The sequence below is a fragment of the Alexandromys fortis genome, unplaced genomic scaffold (assembly GCF_014885135.2).
Source record: "Alexandromys fortis isolate MF-2015 unplaced genomic scaffold, M_Fortis_MF-2015_v1.1 scaffold_65, whole genome shotgun sequence".
NCBI classification, from domain to species: domain Eukaryota; kingdom Metazoa; phylum Chordata; class Mammalia; order Rodentia; family Cricetidae; genus Alexandromys; species Alexandromys fortis.
In genome coordinates this window covers 6,681,156-6,707,969 of record NW_026067986.1, presented here as the reverse complement: position 1 = coordinate 6,707,969, position 26,814 = coordinate 6,681,156, and the positions used below count along the sequence as shown (strand labels likewise).

The window sequence follows — 26,814 nt, the reverse complement described above, 5'->3', positions numbered from 1 at the left end:
CTTCCTCTCTGCCATAAACAATACCCATTCTTCATTATTCCTACAGGGCTTTCCTAATCCGTCTTGTGGTCTATTCTTTTCTTTGCTCTTCTGTTCTTCCCTCTTCCCTATGCTGTTGGGTTGTTTAATCCTTTTTTTTTTTTTTAAATGATGTTACTTAAAAAAAAAAAAGACCTCAACCTTTATCCCCCTACCAAAGGATCCATTTATATATTTATTACAAAGAAGGAAGGAAGCCTGGCTGGTCCATAAAGCATCATTCCCCTCAACTCCACTTCTCCCTCTTCTCCATGCGCTGGTTTGGCAGCAACAAGCCTGGTGCCAGCCCGAGAACCTTCCAGTTCATTGAAACTTCCTTACCCGGGCCCTGTGCCCACCTTTACCCTGTCCTCACCTTACAGGGCTCTTTTGTTCTTCTCTGCCAGGGAAATCTGATACTGAAAAAAAAAAAAAAAAAACCAAACTGGCAACCTTTTGGCTTTTCTTATTGTCAGTCACGCTACTCCACAGGTACTCCCTGCTCAGCTGTGTCTGTCTGTGCTGCCTTCCCTTATTCCTAATGGTTTATGAACTCTCGAGATAGATTCAGAAGGGGCAAGGCAGCATGCCCTGTCTACGCATCTTTTTTTTTTTTTTTTTTGGTTTTTCNTTTTGGTTTTTCGAGACAGGGTTTCTCTGTGGCTTTGGAGCCTGTCCTGGCACTAGCTCTGTAGACCAGGCTGGTCTCGAACTCACAGAGCTCCGCCTGCCTCTGCCTCCCGAGTGCTGGGATTAAAGGCATGCGCCACCATCGCCCAGCATTGGCTACGCATCTTGATGCAAAGTAAATACCGGGTAAATATGAATTCCTGTTATTCTATTTCTTCCACGATTAATTTTCTATGTGTCATAGAAGCCGTCAAAATCATCGTGCTTTAGTATACGAATGTTTCATAGAGTTACAGGTGATTCTAATTGAAAAATAACAAGAGGCTTGCGTACCACTTGTCCTTGGGTGTTCTTATTTATATAAAACCAAAGTAAACACTATTAGCCTCAATGACAAACTGATCAATCCTTAGTAATCTTGAGGGGCCAGAGGTGTGGCTAAGCCGTACTCGCATATGGGCCTGGGTTCAATTGCTGATACTGGCTTAAAACATTCTCTAAGGTTTTCATGAACACAAATAGCTATCAAAAATCTCAATTCCTTTAAGGGATTAATTCTCCCTATGAGGAAATTTGTGGGTTTTGTTTTTGTTGTGTTTTTTTGTTCTAGCTGTTGCTTTGCAGTCCTTGACATTAACAGCTACAAAGCAGGCAGCTTACTTCAGGGGCATCACGATTAAACTCACATGGCTCAATAATGGTTGAAAATAACTGATGCTCTTCTAGCTCAAAACTTAGCATTTTGGCGAACTCAGGACAGCAACAGGGCCTTTCCGGTCATCTTCAGGTTTCGACCATCTTCATACGCATCCGAGAGAAGGTCATAGTTAGCAAAGATTTCATTCTGGGGCTTTCTCTGCCACTAATACACAGAAAACTAGGGAGCCAGGCTCTCCAGAAACAACCACTGGAACTCATCTGACAGTTACATTTTGAAGGTAAGAAAACGAAGACGCATGGAGCTAAACATCCCAGGCAAGACCTACCAGGGTCTCTCTTAGCGCAGCTGAAGGGCAAGCATGTAGGGATGGGTGAAGCCCCGGTTCTGGAATTTTCCCACCTGTGGTGGTGGCATGCCTTCACTGCTCAGAGATTGTGGGTATCAGACTCAGGCTGCGCCGCTTTCAGGGGTTGTGGCTGTGGGCTGGGTGACAGCAGAGACAAACCTCAGAGCTCCTGGCACGGCATCCGATTCCTCCACAGCCTTTCTGCGTCATTTCTAATTTATGTATAGTTGTGTTTCTGGTGTTCAGAACGGACAGCTCTGATTGCAGCAGCTTCCTTTGACCCCTTGATTTCTGAAGGGTTGTTTCGTTTCTAAGGTGTGAGTTTAACCTCCCAGAATCATTCGCAAGATCAAAAATGCTTTGAGTTTTTATAATAAAACCCATTAAAAATACAATCCATTGGCTAGAAAACAGACAAACGTCGATGGGACCGAACACAGGGACCTCTAGTGTCTGTATTTCTTCTCAAAGGTGAGTAGCCATAGCATCTTCTCGGTGGGAACTCTGGCCTGTAGTTGGGATCTACTGTCTTGCACGCCTCTGACAATTTCTGAACCTCTTCTGCTCTGCACACCACCATGCAGAGGGGAGGTGGCCAGGGACAGGCACTGGTGGCTCCGCCACAACATGACAAACTGGAGGAGCCGACAGCGAGGTGATGAATATTGCTAACATGACCCTAAAAATAGTGGAGGGATGTTTGCGCATTGACACTTCTCCAAAGGCAGATGGATATGCATGACCTGCCTTAGCAGACAGGTGTCGGGAATATTGATGGGCTGTCCGAGGACGATCATTTTCTTGGCAGCGTCGCAGCAGACAGTCTGCATGATTAATGATGCGTCTCGGTCTTTCATGTTTGCCACCTCGGGCAAAAAGGGATGGGAACCTTTGTCATTCCAAGGAACGCAAGAATCCCGCCTGAAGGGTAAGACAGGAGGGCTTTATTCATCTAACGTACCATGTTTGTTTTGCTGGGTGTAGAAACAGCAGTTAAAAAAAATCATGCCTGACCTCGACCCAGGAAACAGCGGTGCCTAGTAGGCTGGTTAGAGCAGGCTTCACAATAACGGGGTTCCACCCCAGGGCTCAAGGGTTGCACAGTCTGAGGTATGGAGTACAGCCTGCTTGGGCTCTGACAAAAGCCAGAGTGCACTGTGGTTTTGAGATGCCTCTGCACACAAACGGGCTTTGGATGAATATTAAGAACCACTCATAAGAAACGAAGCAGGACTCGGGCAGGAAGGAAGAGGTGAGATCATCTGCCTAATGTTTATATTCATTTCAGGTTCCAGAGACAATCTTCTGATTCAAATCAATTCAATATTGTTTCTAAATGCTGAATCTAGTGAGAAGGAGCTTTTCTTCCCCAAGAATAATACTGTTTGCTCAGGTTTTTAAAATGTCACACGCAGCAGAGAACGAACTATGCTATTTCAGGGCTCAAAATTAAATCCAGAGTCTAATAATAGTCTGTAGATGTATTTTGCTAAACCCTGGGTAGCCAGCCCATCTACTGAGAATATTATGGTAGGTAAAGCTATGGAAGGAAGCTACCAATGTGTGTGTGTGTGTGTGTGTGTGTGTGTGTGTGTGTGTTCAACTTTTAAATGAACAAAGGTACCTTTGGATATAAGTTGTCCATGGACAATAATTTAAATAAAAATATATTCATTTTATGATCATGGATTATTAACTATGGGTTAGGTGATCAAGAAAACTTTAGGAGATTGATTTCTCTAAAGAAATTTAAAAATAAGATAAAGTCTTATTTATATTATGGGAAAGAGGAAGAGAAATGTTTGTAAACATTAGTGATTAGGCAGAATTGCTTGATTATCAAGAGTGATAGGTTCAATTGGAATGACCCCCAGAGGTTCATGTATTTAAATGCTTGCTCCCCAGTTGGCATAGCTGGTTGGGAAGCATTAGGAGGTATGGCTTTCTGGGAGCAGGTGTATCACCGGGGGCATGCTTTGAGGTTTCAAAAGCCCATGCCAGCCACAGACACGTCTTTCTGTCTTGTGGTTGTATCTGAAGATGTAAGCTCTCAGCTACTGCTCCACCGCTATGCCGGCCTTCCAGCTGTCACGCGTCCCACCATGATGCTCGTGAACTCACCCTGTGAACTGTAAGTTCCAAATAAGTCGTTTCTTCTAGGAATCCCTGTGGTCCTGGCGCCTTAACACAGCAATAGAAGAGGAAGGCACTAAGAGAAGGGAACAAGCTTTGAACTTAATCCCTCTGTTATGAAAGGTTTATGTGTTTGGCCTAATTGTGAACAATCTCCCAATAAAACCTAGCATTTTGAAATATGAGAATGAAGAGTTCCGTCTTATCTGGAATATGTCCTCAAAATACATCTTTAGTTTAGAGCTTTGAATTGGCATGCTATTATACTGAGAGTCTACTCTACAACATATTTTGCCATTGGCTATGTAATATTGATTTCTGCTCACAAAATTTTATTTAACTTGCTAAACAGTCCATGCACACGGACTATAGTGATCTCTTCTTCCATGCCTTCACCACAAGACAAGCATTTTGCCCCAAACAACTCTCACGCCCTTGGAAGATGAAGTTTGAATGAACTTAGGCCAATGAGTAGGAAGTAGAATTATCTCCCGGAGTATAAATTCAGACGTAACATTCAACAAAGAAACACTGATAGCTAACAGATTCAACACCAAATTTTTATATTACCCAAATATTATCCTACTACACAGAAATGGGAATCAACAATCTAAAAATCTTCAGGAGGAATATTTTTAGAATGATATCGAATCATCCAGATCATTACCTCGATCTGGAAACTAATCTAAATTCTGATACTGGCCTAGCATCAGCAGCGTGCACGTCCAAACTGCACATCCAAACGTGAGTTATGCCCACGGAGACATTCTCATTGCACAAGCGCCTCGTGTGTAAACCATATGAGAGGGCAGAGATACACAATGCGCATTTCTGGTACTTTCCAAAGGCTTCCCCAGATTTTGTGCCATTTTAAACGGAAAACATGAGTCTCAAATTTAGGTCTTTTGATAACTTGTATTGAGTTTAATGCTAAGGAAAAAAAATGTCTCAGCAGATACCAGTAAGTTACATAGAGAATACCATTCTCAGGATAACCTCAAATTCATGATTCCCCTGCTTCCTCCTTCCTCAGCAAATCCTACTTGCACATACCGCCACAGCTGGCAGAGAAAAACATTCAATGAACAGATTTCATTCATTTATTTGTCTTGGTTTGTTGAGACAGGGTTTCTCTGTGTAACAGCCTTGGCTATCCTGACTGTAGATCAGGCTAGCCTCGAACTCAGAGAGATTCTCCTGCCTCTGCCTTCGGAATACTGGAATTAAAGCTACGTGCCACCACGTTGGGATCAGTTTTTATTTACCTGTCTGTGCCAGAAAGATTTGCTTCAGTTTTCTTTTAAACGACTTAATCGTTTTTTTTTTTGGAAAGGGGTCTCATATAATCTAGGCTAGCTTCAAACAGTCTGTGAAGCTGAGGTTGACCTTGAATGTCCTCTGTCTGCTTCTGGGTGCTGGGACGACAGGTGGGAACTGCTCTTACTGGTTTCTGTGGCGCTGGAAGTCGAATTCAGGGCTTCACGCTAGCTGGGGTAACCTTAGTTTAATTGCCAATTAAGCAGAATTTAGAGTTATCTGGGAACTGTGCGACTTTTGAGTGGTTCTGGCTTAACTACAGTTGGAGAATCCTTCGAATTGTGAATGAGACCATTCCCTGAGGGGATCCTGTACCTTGTAGCAGGGGGAACAAACAGGGCAACGTTCATTCTTTCTGGTTGCCCATGGAGGCAGACCATTGCCTTAGGCTCCTGCTGCCCTGGCTTCCCGTCTTGACAGGCTGTTTGAACTGTGAGGTCACGTAAAGCCTTCCTCCCTGAAGTTGCTTTGGTCAGAGTACTGTCTCTTAGCAACCGGAAGGGAATTAGGCTAGCCCTCTACAGACTCAGTTCCAGGCCCAACTCAGTGGGCGCCTCCTGGGTTACAAAGAACTCTTAATTTAAGGGCAGCAAAAGAGAGATGACAAAACTCTAAATTTCAGAAGATAATCTGTTCTAGCAAAGAACAGTGTTAAACATTTCAGAAAGCAAATTTCTCAGGCAACTTATTTACCAGCTCTTCCTTCTTAAGCGATTTTCCTCCAGTAACGAGCGCCACGGAGCACACACTGAAGAGCAGGCAGAGGTATATTCTCTGACAGAAAATATCGTTCCTGAGAAACTTCCTCATTTGTTGCTCTGCTAAAGTAATTACTGCAGCAGGGACTTGCTCATTTATCATTTCCCGTTGCCTTTGCTAGTTTTTCCCGTTGTCTTTTTAAACAAATACCTTCATTGTCCTTGCCGCAAAACCGATAACTTTATTTCACTAGGTACGACAAGATACAGATGCAGTAGGGCTTGCTCCTAATTCCCAGGAGGATCTGCACCTGGGAACCACCAAGGAGAATCGTGTATTCCTGTTCTTACTTGAGGAATCAGCATAACATAGTTGAGCAGTAACCAGCCCCAGCCATGTCTGAGAGATCTTTTAGGTCTCCCCTCTGGTGGCTCAGGAGTTTTCATGAAAGTTTGTGTTCTAAGACAGTCAGACACTCTGATTCATGAACAACACAAACATTTCCGGGTTTTTGAGGATTTCTGTGGAATGCCTCAATAGGATTCAGGTAGCAGGTTTTAAATCTCTTTCTGTGAACCAACTGTTAGAAAAACTCAGGCCCAGAAAATAAAGGGAGGCTTTGAAAGAAGATGCTACTGCCTCCTCAAAGAATATCATTAAAAAAAAAAAAAAACAACTTTCAAATAGGCAGTATTTGGTTCAGTAATTTAGTATAAGTTTGTAGAAAACATCTAATGTGAGCTGAAATATGACATAGCTTCGAACAGGAGCAAAACAGAGCCCTGAGTTATGAGAACACTAGTTAGAAACTCTGAAGAGATAAGACATCCAATCAGACAGAGGGGGCCTCCCAGTAGCGCCATGGCCTGAAGCCCAACTTTCCCTCTAAGAAGACTAAACTTTTTCATTCTCATAAGACTTGGTAGGCACAGGTCCGTTCCCCCAAGCCCCGGTGAAACCTTAGCATTTCTAGTACCTCTTGACTATTATTTTAAAAACACGTATATGCATTTGAAGTAAGACGCGAGAAATAACCTTGATAAACCAATGGCCCTTGCTGGCTGATTGTGTCCCCTGGTAAACAAGAGTACCTGGCGTGGACTACTCAATACCGTTTGATTTCCAGGCCCCATAGAATGCGAATGTTCTCATAATTCCTAACCCCACCAGGCAGTTTTGAAGGCTCAGCGCTACCGGCATTTTTGAAACTAAGTCAAAGGTTTCTATACTGCCCTGCCAAGCTCTTTCCCTTATAAGATGTGATCTGCAACTAATTTGCTCTAAAATTCAAATGAAATTAAGGAATACATATGATTGTCCACATCACTGGAGAGTCGTCTCTTGGGAGAGTCCTAAACAACAGGCAGCACATACAATTTGCAGCTTGCTTCGGAATGAGTTGAGTGAGTTGGTTTCAGTGGTATCTTTACTGATGAGTATATAACGATGATGATTGCTGTGATTGAGACGGAGATAATGGTTTCTTAGGATAATGTTATAATTAGCGGTTTCCCCGGCATTTATCAATTCTTGGAGAGAGAGAGAGAGAGAGAGAGAGAGAGAGAGAGAGAGAGAGAGAGAGAGTAGCTGAGGGGCAGGCAAAGACGGAGAAAACGCAGTTTCAAAAGAGCAGACTACTGTCGGCCCTTGCTTATGCGTAGGTGAGAGTTAGTGGTTTTCTACCTTTGTTGACAGGTTGCCTTGGTAACTATGGGAAACTCTCTCTATACAAGATAAGCACCTCGTTAATACGTTTCTGTAGTCCACCTGTTGGTTGTTCTCATTTTTCCATCGGCATATTTCACTAAAAAGGAGAAACCAATAACAAAGGAACATGCACACCAATGTGGGGCGTGCACTCAGACTCACTGAGGAGACCAGTGTGGAGCATGCACTCAGACTCACTGAGTTGTCTCATGACTACTGGGACCTTCTTATCATCCAAATAACAATTTAGCCCAGAGAAGTCCTCTGACTGCAAACCAGTGTGCAGACGCTAAGTTTAGCTAGTGTGGATTCTCCAGAAAAGTCGCAGGACCAGCTCCAGGTTAAAACACCCGAACACAGCAATGACCCATGCGCAAACTCGATGCTCCCTGATGCTGCAGTGAACACCGGCAAAGCGGCTGTCCCAGATTTATGGACGAGAGAGACAGATGGATAAGTAACACCTCCAGGTGGAAAGCTGTCTCAGAAAGGGGGCATTTCAACCAGGAGAAAGTGCACATAAATGATGCAGAAGGCATTTACGAACTGGGGCATAAACATAGTTTCTCAGAGTGTCTCCTAGGGCCCAAGGCAAACTTTTCGCCTGCGCCTTCATCTGTATTGCAAATACCACTTGGGTGTTTATCTATAACCATGAACGTAACAGAAGAGTGCAGGTGAGCCACTCGAGAATTTTCGGGAGAAAGAAATGGATGCACAGAGACTCGAGAAAGGGGGGCATTGTGCGTTAGAGTTCACAGAAGTCTTGAATTTCGAAGGACTCCTAATTTAAATCCCAGGCCGGGGGGGGGGGGATACATGAAAAGAGACATTCTTTTCCCCCTCAGAAATCTTGATTTCTACCTTTCCTGGGCTTAAATATTCTAAGCTAGTCTAGTGGTACTATTATAGCCTGGGCAAACATTTTCATTTGTTTCACCGCTGATATCAATATTTGCGCTACAAGCTGCTGTCTGCATTTTCTGCTATTTATTTCTTATAGATCAAATTATTGGCCCAGACAGAACATGTTTTTCCAGCGAAGTGCTCCTTGTGTTCATGAGCAAATGCAGAAAGCTTCCATTTTAAATGTGGATTTTTGCCACATGACTGAATTAATTCGTGATATATACATATGATAGGAAACCATTTCATATTCATGCCTGTGTACCTGGAGTAGAGGAGCCAACAAGGCAAATACTCAGCAGTTCTAGCAAGTGCTCCATTTGCACAGGCAGGTGGGCAAAATTGAAGCATTTGTAGCCAGTTCCAGGCCAGCCATTCAGCTTTTCTGAGCCTAGTATTTGTAAGCTTGTTTTATTGGGTTGACCTTAAAACAGAGTAACGTGACTGAATCTTTGTAAACTACAAAAAGCATCACAGAGAAGCTGAGTTTTTCTTTGTAATAATTAATTTGAGGCTTATTGGTAGCAAGTACTACTCTGGATTCTCTACTGTATGAAGAAACAGGAAACAACAGGAGGTGTGGTGTGTGTGTGTGTGTGTGTGTGTGTGTGGTGTGTGTGTGTGTGTGTCTATGTGTGCATGTATATGCATATTTGCATGTGCATGTGCATTTCACATCTCTGTGTGTAGGCATGCAGAGATCTCAGATGCTGCCCACTTTGGGATACTTTTTGGAGAGGGTCTCTCTCTAGGCTCACCAAGGATGCTAGGCTGATTGGTTGGTTAGTGAGCCCCAGGGATCCTTCTGTTTATACTCACCCAGAACTGGGATTATTTCTACACATCTCCTTTGGTTTACATGGTTTCTGAGGCTCAAATGCAGGTCCCCCTACTTGCCAAAGTGAACACTCTACTGACTGAGTTATCACCTCGGCTTCCAGAGCAGTTTACAAAATCAAACAAAATAGCATTTAGAGGAGGATAAGCCAGATTTTGGAGCAGTCAGAGTTTTTCCCAGCAGCGGAGACACCAGGCCAAGACAGCTTTGAATCTGAAACCCACAAAAGGTTAAGTTCAGGGTGTGGTGTCCGCTCTAAAGCACCCGATCATTAGACAGTTAAACTTTTCGGGGATCCCTCACTGTTCACGCTTGCTGACTTCCGCAATTAGCAGTGCTGTCTTGAACCTCAGCTCTGCCACGCAATCTTCGCACTTTTTCTCTCTGAACTTTCATTTCTCGCCTGTCAGAAGCCTCCAATGTCTCCTCACAGTTCTGCCGTGAAGGCAGAGGGAGGCGGTTTGTGGGGAAGGGCTTTGTAAACTGCCACGGCCTCCACAGAGACCAGTTATTTTGACAGTTCGCTTAGGCTATGTTGATACTCTTTCAGGATGTCAGTTTCTCCTTTGTGTGGAAAACGGGTTGATAGGGTATTAATAGGATGGAGTGGATCTGGTTTGTAAGTCTGGATTCTTTTTTCCACATTTCAGGCGTGTGTGTAATATCTCAATTATTGTTTAAGGAGAAGTACATTTCAAGTGAGTGTTTCTAAAACTCAGGACTCCCCCAAAACAAGAGATGGTGAACTGCCCCAAAGCAATACTCAGGGAAGATAGGTAAACCCTCCATGGTGCTAGTCCCAGAGGGAGGGAGGTCTTGGTTCTTCTGAAGGTACAGGGAGTGTAGTACTTTTTCCCCCCTCATTGACCAACATTAAAACCAAGGACCTCTGTATACTATGTGTATGCTGTCACTGAAAATGTTCTTTATCTGCATGGGTTCTGTCTTCTCTTTTATAGAAGTATTGTGTATACTGCACACACAACAAATAAGCCTGACATGTTTCCTTATAGTCCCCCCCCTCACATAATTTTCTTGTGATATTCACCCTTCCTGATTTGGAAATCTACATAAGTGGACCTCATTGCTTTGGTCAGCCTCAGACACATCTGACTGAGATAGACATAGCTTTTGGTGCCTGTGGCGGTTTAAAAGAAAATGGCCCCCCAGAGGGAGTGGCACTATTCAGAGGAGTAGTTTTGTTGGAGTAGGCGTGGCCTTGTGGAAGGCAGTTGTCATTGTGGAGGTGGACTTTGAGGTTTTGCATATGCTCAAGATACCTCCCGGTATCTCAGTCTACTTCCTGTGGCCTGATTCTCAACATATAGCAGCTCCTTCTCTGGTATCAGGTTTGCCTGCATACCGCCATACTCCCCACCATGGCGGTAATGGACCTAACCCTCCAAATGTAAGCTGCCAGCTCAAGATGGTTTTCTTTATAAGAGTTGCCATGGTCATGGTGTCTCTCCACAGCAATAGGGACCTTAACTAAGACAGTGCCCTAGAATTTTTTTTAAACATCATTTAAAAACCCTCAGCCATGCAGAAAGCCTCTTGGGATATTTTATAAATATCGCCGTTGAGGATTCTATACGTTTCTATTTTCTAGTCATCGTTTCTAAAAAGGCCTGTGCTAAATACTTCCTATATAATTTGGCCAAGTACAGTTTCTCTTTGGCCTCTGGAATTATTTTCCATCCATTTTTATCAGACAATGAAGACCCAGGTTCCCTTATCAGAATTGAGACAGAAGGATTACCTTTGTGGAGCCTTGGACAGCGTTGCTACAGAGAGGGACTTCGGGACCATTTCCGGAATAAACAGTCCCAATCATAATTCCTTTCTCGTACAGGTTACAAGGAAGCTCAGGGCCAAGTGTTGTAACTATAGTAGCCATGCTTTGAGTATATTTCTTTTCCCTAACAGTTCTGTTCTTTATGTTTTCAATCTCTGTTTAAACACTCTCATTGACTGTAGTTTAATTATGAAAACACTGCAAATCCTTTCTGGAAACTGGCATAGGATGCCGTAAAAGAAAATACGTTCTATTTTCTCGATTATAAAAAGTAAAGTAGTTGAAATTTATGTCTCTTTGAAGATCTAACAAGCTATAAAATTAAGCACACTGGGAAAAATGCGGAGCCATGTTTTCTGATGCTTTCCCAGACTCTTGGCAGGAGAGGAATCCATGAGGAGACACAGATATTGATATACATCAGACATGGAGGAGCACAGTTTTCAAAATTCACTTCCCTTTCAGAGCACAACTCGGTGAGGATAAATATACCCATACACGCATACACGCATTGCGCCGTCTTAAAAGTTCACCAGGGAAGTTTAATATCAGCATCTGGGAAGGCCAGAAAGCCCTAGGCTTGTGATATAGAAAATGTGTGTCTCTGCCTCTGCAGAAAAAAGTCAGACCTGAATCTAAGCTTAAGACGTGATGGGGAAGAATGATATGATATCTAGGTATCTATCTATCTAGGTATCTGTCTATCTATCTATCTATCTATCTATCTATCTATCTATCCATCTGTCTATCTATCTAGGTATCTATCTATCTATCTATCTATCTATCAATCATCTATCTATCTATCTATCCATCTATCCATCTATCTATGTATCATATCTAGGTAAGAATGATATCTAGGGCAGGGACTTGCTACTTGGCCTGGAAGACAGAGATACAAAGCCTTAGATTAAAGACTCAGCAATGCATGTGGTCTCATTCAAGAGAGAAGAAAGGAAGGTGACCGCAGACAACCCAAACAGAGAGAGATTCTGCCTGGAATACACTGGAACTGTGGCCAGCTTTCTGGTGCTAACTACACTTTTGTGCCTCTGAGGAGCATGGATTCACGTCTCTGTGCACAGTAGACACGTTCTAGCCTCCTGCACATGCTAGCTTAGCTTTAGATAATATTCTTTTCATTCTTTTTTTTGTTTGTTTTAAATCCAAAATGGTGATTCAGTTTCCGTTGGTCTTGGCAGAAGTCTTTCTTTTGGATGCTATTATAGAGGAGGTTTAACAAATTTATTTTGAGCATTAGGCTGTCTTGTAAGAAAATAGCCACTTCTGTAGTTAACAGAAGAGCATTAACAGCTCTTAAATTGGGCTCAGAATGAGAGGGGTACAGCACTAATGTCACATCTGGAAAAATGAGTGGATGACAATTGCTGCTTCCTTCTGGTGGGAGAGCCCGTGGACATTTGTTTAACAAGGGAAGTTGCTGTGACATCAAATGAATTGGGAGCAGAGAGCAGACTTCTAGGCATGCGAGTCATTCAGTTCCTGTTTTCCCTCTCTGGAGAGTTTAGAACATGTGGAATAGAAATCACCAGGACAATAACACATTGATTCTCCACTGGACTCTTTCACGGTTTCCAAACTCTGTGTGCCAAAACATGGGAAAACAAAAATCCTACCGGAAGTTTGGGAAAGTTGAGAAACACATTCATTGAAATGATTTCGAATGCACTATATCTCAAGAAGACCATGCATGAATATCACATGTAGCTGAAGTACGTTCTAGAAGGGTTTACAGTATTAGGTTTGCAGTTCACTATGGATTACCAGCTACCATTAACATTTGTGTTGCTATCTTTTATTTGGATTTGAAAAAGCATATATGTTGAATCATATAACCTTTAACATGTTTGCATTTTTCTTTATTTTGTGTGCACATCTGTATTTCTGCATCCGCATATGTGTGTGCAGTTTGGAGTTAGAGGGGAATGTGCAGGATTATGTTCACTCCTCCCCTTGACGGGTCCTGGTGATCACACTCATTAGACTAGGCAGCAAAGGCCTTTGCCCGATCAGACCCTTCGCTGGCCCTCAAACATTACACGTTTTATCGCACGAGATTTTCTTTGAGATTTTGTAGGTTGATCTGTTGTCAAACTAGAAAAATCTGGAGCACGCTGTCTGACCTGATCATTTCCGCTTGGAAATGTTCTCTTTCCTTCCCGTGTCCATTGAAGAGATGACATTAAGATGGAAACAATTTGTGCAACCCACATGTACTGAGGTGTGGGGCCACTGTTGGGGCATGGGAAACCCAGGTCTTATCCCCAAGGAGAGCTCCTTTTCCTTCCTCAACCACCATCAACAGCTGGACTCAAGGGTTATTAAGAAGAAGAACAAATGGAGGATGTGATCTTGGGAGGATGATGGGGCAGAGGTTACTGGGAGAGGTTGGGGGAGGGCAGGTAATGGTGGATGGCAGGTTCAAAACATAGTGTTTAAATGCACGAACACTTCCAAAGCAGAGAAAGGATAAAATATATTATTGAAAATGAAAAAAAAAAACAAAACTGAACTAAGATAGTGGTAACATCGTAGGCTCACTGAAGTCAAATATGTGTATATTTGGGGTAGAAATCCAACCCTCTGCCCTTCCTTGAAGTTGAATTGTTATGTGCAACCTAAGAGATGGCGAGGCTGGCAAGCTCTATGCTGGTATTTGCTGGTACAGACGTGGACAGTCATAGACATTGCGCAGGATACCGGCAAACCTCAAGGGTCCCTTGCTGAGGATGAGAATCCTCAGAGAAAGACTTGATTTCTCATCCGTCCAATGGTGGACGATTCACGGAAGAAGACAGTCATAAGAGACATCATTTTTGAAGAGTTTTTTTCAAATGAACGAGTTTTCCCAGGTGGTATAAAGTTATTACAAGGGCAAGTCGCTGATAATATCATAAGATAGCTGTTTTCAATACGTATAATATTCATTTTTGGATCTATTAAAATCTTAGAGCTTATATACTCTTAGATACTGATTTTCACTATCATATTTTATTACTTTTAATACGTATCTATGGATCAGCATATCTGGACGGTGTACTTTTGGGAATACTTGTCCTGATAAATGTTTTACAAAATGTGCTATTTTTCAAGAATTTTGATGAATGCTGTACACTATAAGAGATCATACGTATTTAAAAAGATGACTGTAGTACTGTGAATTTTTTTTTAAAAAGAGATTTTTACATGTGTGATACATTATGAATTAAGTTGTGATTTTTTGACATTTTCTTCCACCTTTTACGGAAGGAGGGAATGAGAACTGGGATGTACTCATGACTTGATGTTACAAGTGGGTAAAGGCAATTACACAAGGATTCGTGGTATCATATTACCTGCTTTTCTGTGAGATTTCACACATTAGAAATTACTACTAAAAAGTAAAATAAAATGGCCCTTCACATCCACGAACTCTACATTCACAGATTCAACTAACTGTGGACCAAAAACATATGTAAGTTAGTTGTGTCTTCTAGAATATGTACAGAGAATTTAAAAAGAAACATCATTTGTTTTCATAGACTTTACATTGTATTAAGTATTATAAATTATCTAGAGATTATTTTAAGACATAGGAAAGATGTGCATAGGTAATATGTAAGCTTCCCTTCACTTTATATAAGAGACTACAGTATCCTCAGGTTTTGATATTTGTAAAGGGCTGGAACGAATCCCAGAACCTATTCTCTGAGAGATGATTTTACATAAAACATGTATATTTATAAAGATTGTATAACGGAAGCAAGAGCAGAGAAGAGTGCCGGGAGAAGGTCAATTGTTTATCATAACGCTCCCTAAACATACTGAATACTAGTATTTTCTTTGCAAGGAGAATCTATTAATATCTCTAGTGGTGCTTTGGGGATGGTTATGATGTACATATATAATAGAACCAATGTGTATCCATTGCATAACTGATCGTCTCAAGCCTTCTATAGGTTTTGAAAACATTAAGGTAAAATATGCAAAAGTTAAAAAACTCTTATGCTTACATTCTGATATGGGCAAAAAATTAAACTATCACCAGGTATTTATTTATGTTATAATACTAACTATCACGAAATGAAATGGAAAAATAAAAATAGAAGGATGAACACTGGTGCATATTTTGAAGGACAAGAAGCAATAGTTTTAGTCTGAATCTTAGTTATAACATTGATTACAAATGTTCAGTAGCTAAACAAAAACTTCTGTATAAAAATCCCTTGAAGCTGGGCACGGTGGTGCACACCTTTAATCCCAGCACTCGAGAGGCAGAAGCAGGCAGTTCTCTGTGAGTTCCAGAACAGCAAGAACCACATAGAGATTCTGCCTCAAAACAGCATAAACAAACAAACAAACAAACAAGTAAGTAAGTATTTCTTGAATACTTTTACCAAGCTCAAAACTTTTATTCTCATTATTTTACCTTAAATTCCCATAAATTACAGGCATCTGCTAAAATGCCAATCATATATCTCCAATAGCCATTTCTCACTGTAGGAGAAGTAAATTAGGTAGCATTGTTATTACTCAAAATAAATTCCATAGTTACTGAATGAGATTTATGTTTTCACATAAAGTTGATCATAACTTTGCATTCTGGAATCTAAATAAATGAAACGTGCTAGTTACTTAAAAAAAATATGCATCCATTTTAGTTCTGCGTGCAGACAGAAGTGACTTGTGTCAGGGCTTGTAGGTGTCTTTCCTCTCAGAGACCGGCAAGCTTTCGACTGTTGACTTTTAAGAGAATTCAAACAAGAGTCTTTGCCTCTATTACAATATACTGCCAAAGCTCGCATTAATTTCCAGGGATGCCCATTAATTTGATCAATGTTTTGTCATTTGTACCATTTGCACTGTCAAAACAACTCAACTCTATCTCACTGACATCTTTGACAGTTGCCTTAACTCTGGCAAGAGAAAAGTGCGTCTTATTTGCGTCAATGAAGAGTCTTCCTGCCCGTTTAAAGCCTGCACAAAGACGATAGGGGATATGGCGCTCAGGTTAGGACAAAAGGCAGGCAGTGGAAGACCATCACACAAAGGCTCACATTTTACTAGGAGGAAAGTTTACGAACCTGCATAATCCGTTCTCGCATAATGCCCATCTTCAGATTTAGTGGTTGCAGTTGTGTTATCTATTAAGAAATTAACAACAAGAGCCGGTTAACCATTGCCCACGGATCTATCAAATTCACGTTTCCAACAGTATCTTCACCTCTTCGTCGCGGGTGAGGCTCTGTTGGTTCCCTCACCGCCACCAGCAATAATGGAACCTCAGTTATGTTCTAGAGCACTCTTGTATGGAGGCAGACTCTCAATGCACACATGTGTTTGTGAGAATAACACAACAGAGTCGGCTTTCTGGAGTTTGGGACAGACTGTAACTGAGATAGATACATTCAATAAATGAAAAATAAGTCCAAGCTCCCTAAGCCATTTCCTCTGAATCACAAAACAGAAAATGCGACTATATTCGGCTTTTAAGGAGGTACTTAATATATTTCTACTGAATCAATCTATGAAAGGAGTGATTCGATTTAACTCCAATGTTCCTAATCAATTCTTAAATTCTTGACCAGACTTTCTCTTTAGCTTTTGCCAGGAGAATGTCTGTGATCTTCTGAATACTGACTCCTGTTCATGGCCTTGTGACAGTACTGTCCCATTATACTGAAAAAGGCATGCACTTTTGCTTATGGGCCCTCAAACACCTATGATCAACACAAATTCTACAGCTGACTACGCGATCCATCGTGAATCAGAACTGTCTTTTGGCTAGGAAATAGCTCCCTAATAAGGAGCTATCTTCACTTTTTTCATTTCTACACAGAGACTAAAAACATTCTTTGAGATGAAATTTTGCTCCGAACAGTACCTTGACATCGACCCAGAGACATGACTTCAATTTTCTCCTGTTTCTGACATGATGCTTCTTTGATTTGACACGCGTTATCATAAGACTTCCCGTCAGAAGCACAGAGGGGGTTGAAGTTGGTTTGAGAACAGTCAATGTTGCATACACACCTAAAGGAAGAGAGAAATGAGATGTAGGAAGTCAATAGTGGCATTACCATGATACAGATGAGAGAAACGCTAGCTGGACAAAATGCCCCAGAATCAAATTGTCCTCTTGCAGAGAAGTTCTGGCAGGTTTCTGGGATGAAAATGTTAACACCGAACTAATAACAACAAAGAATCCAGAGGACCTAGCAGTGAATCGAAAATAAACGTGTATAAATCTCGCCAGGTTGTTTAATGAATTTAGATAGGATACTGCAGCAGAACTGCTTTGGAAGTTGCAGGAACACATTGCTGTACTTCTTCATGGACTGGCTAAATGGCGGGAGTGGGGGAAAAAAAATGTCCCGAGGGCCAGTAAAACAGAAAGTCAAGCACATTATGTGGAATGCCATCAATCTAAAGGAGAATAGGCATGAAATGTTGCAAATGAGAATCTTTAGTGGCCCTCAACCCTTTGAGAGAGCCACAAACACCCTTTGAGATTGAAGAGGCAGGTGTAGATAGCCTCTCAGAAAGCCCACACCCTATAAACAGTATTTACACGGAATTGCATGGGTTTCTCAGGTTTCACTCAACACATCCCAAGATCCTTTTCCAAGGTATACAACTTCTATTTTTAGCTCTTATTTTACATAATAAAGTGACACTTTCAAATTGGTCGCCGCTCATGGCTTTCACATATTTTTTTCCCCTTAGAGGCTAAAGAAACATCTGGTGAATTAAAGAAAATTTAGGTCGCCTAAACTGCAATCAAATATTGTAAAACAAACTTTATAAAATCATTTTCGCTGTTCTCTTAATTCTGTTATATGATCTACTTTGTTTTGGGAGGGGGATATTGCAGTTTGGTTAAGAGTGCTTGCTGCTCTGGTGGAGGACCCAATGCCTACACAGTGATTCTCTCTCTCGCTCCCTCTCCCTCCTTCTTAGAGACAGGGTCTTGGGAAGTGCAGGCTGGCCTGGATATCACTGTATAGCCATGTCCCCAAATTTCTGATTCTCCTGTCTCTTCTTTTCAAGTGTGAAATTAGAGGCTTGTACCATCGTATCCTATTTTACGTGGCGTCGATAATGGAATCAAGGGCTTGATTGCATGGCAGGAAAGAACTTTACCCAATGAACTGTTTTCCCAGTCACTTACTGGTTTTGTGGGAGCTGCCACCGAGACATGTTAGAGTGGCCCGGGGCCTGTGGAGTACGAGGAGAAAGAAAACTGAGAGGATTCTGAGCATCAGCTCTTTCAATGTTTCCATTAGATTAGTGAACTCTGATTCTATAATCATTGCTTACTGTATGTTGTATATTTAACTCTGCGAATTTCAGTAATGACCACAACAGGCAGGGTACTAAGGCCTTTCTCTGAATTTCTAGTACGTTCTTCTTTTATAATGACCGAATTATCTTCATTTTTTGCTAAGTATTTTAGGCATATCGGCTTTCAATAACTACATGTTGGTAAACAAATGTAATGAATGAGGTAAGTCCTTTATGCTTTCAAAGAAAGGTAGCCACTGTTACTATCTCCATCGAATAGGTAAGAAAATTGAGTCTTGAGGAAGCCACGTCTATCATAAGCAGAAGGATATGATTTTTCCATCTGGGCAGCCTGACGCCAGAGGCTGCACCATTCTGCAAATTGAAGTTCAAGGGGAACGAAGACAGATGCGCATTCATGTCACTACTGATAGAAGAGAGGCTTTGCATGCGCCGGGTTTACAGCACAATGCTGCGTCTACCCCTGGGCTACTTATCACAATGTGTTGAGTTTATATTGACTTTTAATCTTTGTCTGACCAAGCAAGATCCAAACTCTTTGGGATATTGGCACCGATTGTTGATGGATGCTTTTGAGACATTGGGAGCCAATGCTAGGTGTCAGAATAAATAACAAATCTAATGCGCGTTGAATTAATCTTACAACTTAAAGCACCGGTTATTCAGCATGTCATAAATTTAAAACGCTGTGAATAAATTTGGCTAAATCTAAACATAAGCATTAATATAGTCACATAACCCTGTAAAAACATAGAGGTCACTGGAATCAATCTCTCTCTCTCTCTCTCTCTCTCTCTCTCTCTCTCTCTCTCTCTCTGTCTCTGTCTCTGTCTCTGTCTCTGTCTCTGTAAAAGTTGGAGTGCTTTAGCGTCTTTCCCGAGTTTCTTCTTCAAAAATTTTAGAGGAGAATCTTGCAAACTAATATTCACAGCGTAGTATGGCTTTGGGTCTTAACAAGAATGAACCTGATTTCAGGAGGCTCATCTGGGGGCTCGCTGTCATTCTGTAGTTTTATTTTGTATTTTTACTCTTCTTTAACCTTTTCAGGATCAAGGTATCCTATTTAGCCTTGAATTTCCGGTACGCAGCACAGTGTGTTAGAACAAATCTTAAAAAAAAAAAAAAGCTATTGAATGAATGAGTTATAGAGGGAATGGGTAGATGGACCTGGAAGGAGTTCAAGAATACGGTCATCGTGTTTGGACGCTAACACTGATGAGAAAAATCCAGAGACGTGCTAAATTAAAAGGGCTGGAAACCGGAGAGGAAATGAGAGCAGCGAGGGTGACCAGTACAGGAATGTGGGAATGGTGGTGAGTTCGTACAGACCCAGCTTGCCGTGTGTAACATACCACTGCAACCAGCTTAGAAGAACCTGCTAGCAATTCATGTAAGTAACCCCTAAGCACCATGTTCTTACATTTAATGGACTGTCCGTTATTCTAGCTGATCCAACTTGAGGTCATCCCGCTTTTTCATCGATAAATAATACAATTCCAATGTGAAGAAATTGTTCCTTCTTCCTCCATTTTCCTAGCTCAAGATTCCTGCTTCTAGGGTCACATGGTCACAGTGCTCTTGGTTTTTACCGCTAGGCATAGCAAAACCGTCCCGGGACCTGGTCTTTGCTGTTCTGTCCCCAATACCTTGGTTTTGAGAGTTTTTATTGTCCAGAACTTGGAAAGGATAACTAGTGATAACCTAATGAAGCTGGACCGAACCGTGCTGTGGGACCCACGCGAAGCCACCGAGAAGGGTCCAGAAGAACTCAGGATCCCACCCTCATTTGTCTTTCCACGAACAAAGACAAGAGAGTACGAGTCTTCAGGGTCTCAGAAGCATAAGTGTCCACTTGAGACAGGAGGGGCTTTAACCAGCCTAACGCTGCTAATATTTTGTGCTATTTGGGGATAGCTTGGTATTTGGGTATCGAGAGAATGTGACCAGGGTAGGTAGCAGTTTGGCGGTTTATTGCTAGCTCCAAACCTGGAAAGCAGATAAGGCTCTGGTAAGGTGGGAATTGTACAGGCTAACAGTGAAGTCGCAGGTCCCTGGCTTTAGCAGCTTATGCAAATAAATCCCGTTTTTTACACTCTTATACAGAAATGGAAGACGCTCATTTTTAAAAGAACAGAGACTCTCCCTCTTCGCTGCTTTTAGCAAACAATTGCGCTATTATTCATTCTGAGAGGAGTAACTAGCTAATTACAGCATGTCAGGAGCACTGTACGCAAGCCAGGGATTTGTAAGGCTGAGTCCTGCCTGCCTGCCTTTAAGGGCTTTTTGTTTTTTGTTTTGTTTTCTCATCTCTTCTTTCCTTTCCTTCCCCTTTGTTTCCCCTCAATATATCTCAGTCTCTTGACATTTTTACACTGCGATTACAGAGATCTCTCTTCATCCAAGCTACAAAGAAAGGGGATCAGCCTTTACTGGAAAACAATCATTTCAGGGGGTCTTTCAGTACAACTACCCTCCTCAAACAATGAACAGGGACGGAAAACCTCGCTCCCTGAATCACAGGGAAGAGGCAACTGTAAAAGTCCACGCGATGCTCCAAGCCCCAAGCAGAAGAAATGAAAGGTGGTACCTAAAATGACTGGCGTACATTTACCATCGACTCATGAATATTTGGGAGGTTCAACATTAATTTAGTCCGCTGCCTTACGAAAATGACCATCGTAAGGATGATCCGCAGTGAGTTAAATGGTCGGTCGTTCCCGTGTCTTTAGGAACGCCTGTCATCTGCCTAAGTGTGAGGAAGTAAACCCTGCCAAGGCACAGATTACTTATTCATGCGCCTGGTTTGTGGCTGCCTTCTAATTTCACTCGATTCGGTTTCATCTATTAAACATGGCTGACACATTGCTTTCTCAAGGTCCTTGGCTCCGTGACCATCTAACGTTCCCAGTCCACTTTTAAAGGACCCAGTCGTATAGCGGGTAGTGGGGCCTTGTGGTTTGCTTCCCCCAAGCCACTCTGTCTCCAGGGTTATGAAACAGACGCTCTCAGGCCTGGCCTGTAAAAGAGGCCAGCGCCTCTGTCTGTGCTCGCTGTAATGGATGGGCGCATTACGTTAATAACAGTAAAACAGCATGTACCTCTCGTTGGAGACTCCTGTGCTCCTTTAAACCCATTTACTCATTAACTCTCACGTTTCCTTTTGATGGAACTTGATTGTAAGTATTTTATCTGTGAAGAAACTTCCGTGTAGGAATGGATTCTGAATGGCGGAGGGAGGAAAACGAGGAAAGAAATGTGAAAATGTTCTAGAAGGGTAAACCATCTAAATTAAGGGCAGGAAAAATGTCAATCGAGATCAAACCCGGTAGGCCTGCCACAGTGCCACTTATGTGATGCTTTCCTCTTGTGGTCATGGCAACCCCAACATCCATGTCCATAATCATTACCCAGGATGCACTAGAATTTCAAAAAGTGGTAAGGTATATTTTACATTCCAACCACAGTTCCCTCTCCCTCCCCTCCTCCCCATCCTGCACCTCCCATCAACCTACCCCCATCTATTTCTCAGAAAGTGTAAGGCCAACCACAGGGAGTCAGTGAAGCTAGGCAGATTCAGCTGAAGCAGGACCAGCCTCCCCCGCCTCAAGGCTGAGCAAGGCATCCCACCACACAGAATGGAGTTTCAAAAAGTCAGCTCTTTCACTAGGGATAGGTCCCACAGCCAGGGGTCCCACAAACAGACCAGGCTACAAAATTGTGGCCCACAGACAGAGGGCCTGATTCTGTCCCGTGTAGGGTCCCCAGCTGTCGTTCTAGAGTCTGCGAGCTCTCACAAGTTAGAGTCAACTGTCTCTGTGGGTTGCCCGCCATGACTTTGACACTCCTTGCTCATATAAGCCTTCCTCCCTCTCTTCATCCAGACTCCCATAGCTCAGCCTGGTGCTGTGATGTGGCTCTCTGATCTGTTTTATGTACGTGGGTATTTTTCCTTGAATGTATGTCTGCGCACTACATGCGTGCTTCACATGTACTGAGACGAGAGAAAAGGGTGTTGACTCCCCTGAGACTAGATTGACAGTTGCGAGCTGCCATGTGGGTGCTGGGAACTGAAACTGGGATCTCTAAAAGAGCAGCCAGTGCTCTTAAGTGCTGAGCCAACTCTCCAAAACACACACACACACACACACACACACACATACACACGTACATACATATATTTATGTATGTATACAATAATGAAAAGGCTTATTTACATAATTTTGTATGGAGATCAAGAAGTTGAGATCCCACAGGGAAGTTCTTAGTATATTGTGACTCACTAATGAGACCAGGAAAATAGTCTGGACACTGAGCTGAAGAATCCCTCTCAGAGGAGCTAGAGGAGCTGCCAGAACTTTCCCAAACAGAATCTCATGTTCAATATAAGGAATTATTGCCCAGAAAGAGATAGATGGCCACACATAGTCTGCTCAATGTAATGAAGTTTGGTAGAGTCTGTGATGAAAGCTTGGGATTTGGCATCAGGCCTGCCTCGTCCGTAGGCTTGATTATCTGTTAGCAGCTTGGGACTAAACAAGTCACTTAACTTCTTCAAGCACCTGGGACAACTGAGTGAATGCAGCACTGTAGAGATTAAATAGAGTAATAATACATACATTCCTTACTAAAGGTTCTGAGAAATTATAATTTCACAACACACAGTTACCATCGTTGACTTTGCCTTCCTAAGCAGGACTTCTAAACCTGCATGTAGATCACTGTGGTGTAATAGTTCAGAGGCCTGGGTAACAGGGCTGCAGCCCACACGTTCTGACAGTTCTGGTATGAGATCCAGGGAGCCAGATACAAGGCTATGGGCAATTCCGGTGGGCAGCCTTGCAGTTCTGATTGGATGAGATATCCTCACCTGCTTTTCTTTCTTTTTTTTTTTTTTTTTTTGTTTTTTTGTTTTTTTGTTTTCCGAGACAGGGTTTCTCTGTGGCTTTGGAGCCTGTCCTGGATCTAGCTCTTGTAGACCAGGCTGGCCTCAAACTTACCAAGATACACCTGTCTCTGCCTTCCGAGTGCTGAGATTAAAGGTGTGTGCCACCATCACCTGGCCTCACCTGCTTTTCAAGGCTACCCAGGCATCTCCCAAAGCCGATGTGTATAAGATTCAATGTGAGCTAGAGGCTCCCCAAGCAGCATTTGGAGCCAGAGACTCAGTCATTCCAGTCCAAGACAGTGTGAGGTCACCCACTGAGTAATCTTAGCAACAGCTTCCACACAGCCTTTTCTTTCTTCTTCATCCCATCATAAAGGGTTTTGTCTTGTTTGGTGTATACTACACAGAGAGACACTTTGAACACCTTTTCTCCATACGACAGACACATTCTCCAGATACTGTGGTTTGATACTCAGGCACAGAGATGGGTGATTAAATAGTCTGATTAAAAAAAAAACATCATGGAGCATCCAGCAGAACCAGTTCTCCAAGTAAACCAAGATCAACCTCCTAGAAAGGAGAGAAAACTGTCTGGAAGGGGCTAGGGCATTTCCCTGTGCCTGGCTCCTTGTTTTAACCTCATCCTCATCCTCATCCTTCAGGATCGAGAGGAAGAGGCAGAAAGTGAAATGCCTAAGAAGATGGAGGTAGCAGTTAGATAGGGAAAGGGTGTGGGCAGAACGACTCAGGGAAGCAGGTACAAGGTGGCTGCCTCGTGTGCCGGAAGACTTCGAGTCCATCGGTCTGATGGGAGTGAACTCTCTCCACTGAAAGGCGATGACAACAATCTAGACAGATTAAAAGGGAGCTTCATTCGGTCCCAAGGAGTGGCCTTCATCTTCTGGACCAGGGTGAGCCCTGAAAGCTTTTCGAGCCCAGGGTGAGGAAAAGGTCATTGTGATCGAAGCTGTTCTTCCAAAGGATAATGATTACCAGAGCACAATAGATTACAAGGCAGAGGCACTAACAAGAAGGCACTGTGATGTAGAAGGACAAGGACAGAGAACCGGGCAGTGATGCATTTGTTATATAGAAGAAAGGGGACAATCGATAGGCTGAGAGGGTCGCTACTTAAGGCCCAGCAGAGTGCCGTATTGAGGAACAAATATGACCACAATGTCCTTCCTGGTCTATTCTCCCTGCTTTCTTTACCGTCCCAGATTGTTATCAAAATTGGAAACTCAGAGGGACAGGCAGGTACAGAGAAGATCTTGACCTGTGTGACAAGATGGTTTTGTCCTCCCCCATGTCTTTGTCATGGTGACAAAGAAAAAAACCAAGTTCTACTATAATAGTAACATCAGAAAAACAATCATAACTATGTAAGATTCATTTATTCTACACTCAGCATGACTCTTGGGAAAAGGCTGAAACAAAACCTGGTGTCAACTGGCACTTAATCAATGAGAATGCTTTAGGGTCAAAGGTGGGTCTCGTCGTAGGAAGCCTTCCCACACCCCTCCTCCACGGGTAAGATGGAGCTAGAGCAAAAGTTAGCTCTCCGTCTGTTGTCATGGTTTACAGTCACACCCCTCTTCTAGATTATTATTTTTCCACTCCTAAGCAGCTGCATTTACATCTTAAAATAATCAAAGTAAACAATTCCTCTTCCTCATGTACATTTTTAAAAATATCTTGGAGCAAAATGCTTCATTAGCATCGTGTGCGTGCTCTTACCCATTAAGCCAGAAAACATTCCAAAACCAGAGGTGACTTTGGTCACCGGAAGTGTGGCTGCTCTACCTGGATGGGTCATGACCAGCGATGACTGTGGTCACAGAAGTATGGCTGCTCTGCTTGGATGGTCATAATATACACAGAGGCAGAATGCGTGAATAGCCCAGAAATTTGGACTACCAAAAGTTGCATTACATTTTAATAATGTGCTAGACTAAAATCTCCACTTGCTCCTTCATGTTAAATATCATGTTGAGTGACAGAGTTCAGACAGAGTTCTGGGCTACCCCAACCACTTCAGCCAGTAGTGTATTTCTGGTTTGTATTGGTAAGCCCACTCTCTGGCATGTTTTCGCCCCAGTAAAAAAGATCTCAGGAGCACGTGCATCTGGACTTCTGCACAGCATGGGTCTCCATGCATCTGGACTCGTGCACAGCATGGATCTCCATGCATCTGTACTTCTGCACAGCACAGATCTCCATGCATCTAAACTTCTGCACAGCACAGATCTCCAAGGAAACCACATGTTCATGTTCTGCCCTTAGACTTCACTCATGGGAAATAAGAAACAGGACATGAATTACGGTTCTACAGTTTGCAAAGGTTGTTAGTTTGAAAATATTGTCCATCCATTATACAGTTTCAAGTGCTGGCCACCTCTTTGCTTAATTGCTTTATCTTGACTTCTAAGAAGAGCCACAATCATTTTCCTCTAGAACAATGTGGTCTCATCTGATGACACAACTGCTTTTTTCTTTTTAGACTTATTTTATTTTGTTTGTATATTTTTTGCACATATGTCTGTGTGCTATGTATGTGACCGATGCCTGTGGGGCCAGAAGAGGGCATTAAATCTTCTGGAACTGGATTGAAAGACAGTTGTCAGCTGCCCTGTAGGTTCTGGGAATCAAATCCTGGTCCTCTGGAAGAACAAAGGCTTTGACATACCACTGTTTTAAGATCGTAAACTTAGTCATTAGGCCTGCTGAGAGCTGACTCACAATCCTGGTGATGCAAGCTATTAGCTAAGGTGCAGGAGACAGAAGTATGAAAATCATGAGTTCAAGACCTGTCTGATCTATAGTGAGGGTCCAAGTAACTTTTGGAGACCCTGCCTCAAATAAAAGTAAAAGAGGGCTGGGGTGTGGTTCGGTGGCAAAATGCTTGCTTTGCGCGAGTGCGGTCAAGGGTTCTATCCCCAGCGTTTAAATAAAAGCAAACCCCAAACTACAAGAAGCCTATTTAGCTTGGCTTCATTCCTCAGCAATGAGCAGGAGCAGGGGTAAGCGGCGGCGAAGTGTGCACAGGTGTGCTGTCGCACATATTTGTGCAAAATGAACGATTCAGTATGAATAGCTCCTGATAAAGTGTCGAGACAGGAATGTCAGATAGCGTTGGGGTCTCCTCGTCATCTACCCTCATGGAATCGATCCTTCGTGGTTTTGGACCTGTTATGTTCTGACAGTCACCACGCTTACGCTTATGTAATCGAGCACTGATTAAATTATGCTGGAATTAACTAATTGCACAATCAGTGCTCATATCAAGTGGTTTTCCTTTATGATTGCCTCATTCTGCAACTTCTTCTTATGAATTTGGAGGTCAGTTGTAGGCAAGTTCCTGTAAAAATAATATTTAGGCATTCTAGAGGTGGCTAAGAGGCTGAGACCGCTGGCTGCTCCTCTAGAGTTCCTGAGTTTGATTCCCACACCCCACGTGGCTACTCACAGCCACCTTTAACTCCAGTCCCTGGTAAGTTGACCCCTTTTCTGGTCTCCTTGGGCTACAGGTATGCACATGGTACACACACACACACACACACACACACACACACACACA

General features: G+C 42.6%; 1 protein-coding gene across 1 annotated transcript in view; it reads right to left on the bottom strand.

Moving 5' to 3' along the window:
* The window catches only part of Tmeff2 (transmembrane protein with EGF like and two follistatin like domains 2), a 233,771-nt gene that overhangs the window by 32,914 nt on the left and 174,043 nt on the right, over nt 1-26,814 (bottom strand). Inside the window, exons 6-7 of the mRNA XM_050159397.1 lie at nt 16,932-17,080; nt 16,132-16,191 (exon numbers count right to left, since the gene is read on the bottom strand). Coding sequence (XP_050015354.1) covers nt 16,132-16,191; nt 16,932-17,080 — 209 coding nt within the window. The remainder of the gene's footprint in view (nt 1-16,131; nt 16,192-16,931; nt 17,081-26,814) is intronic.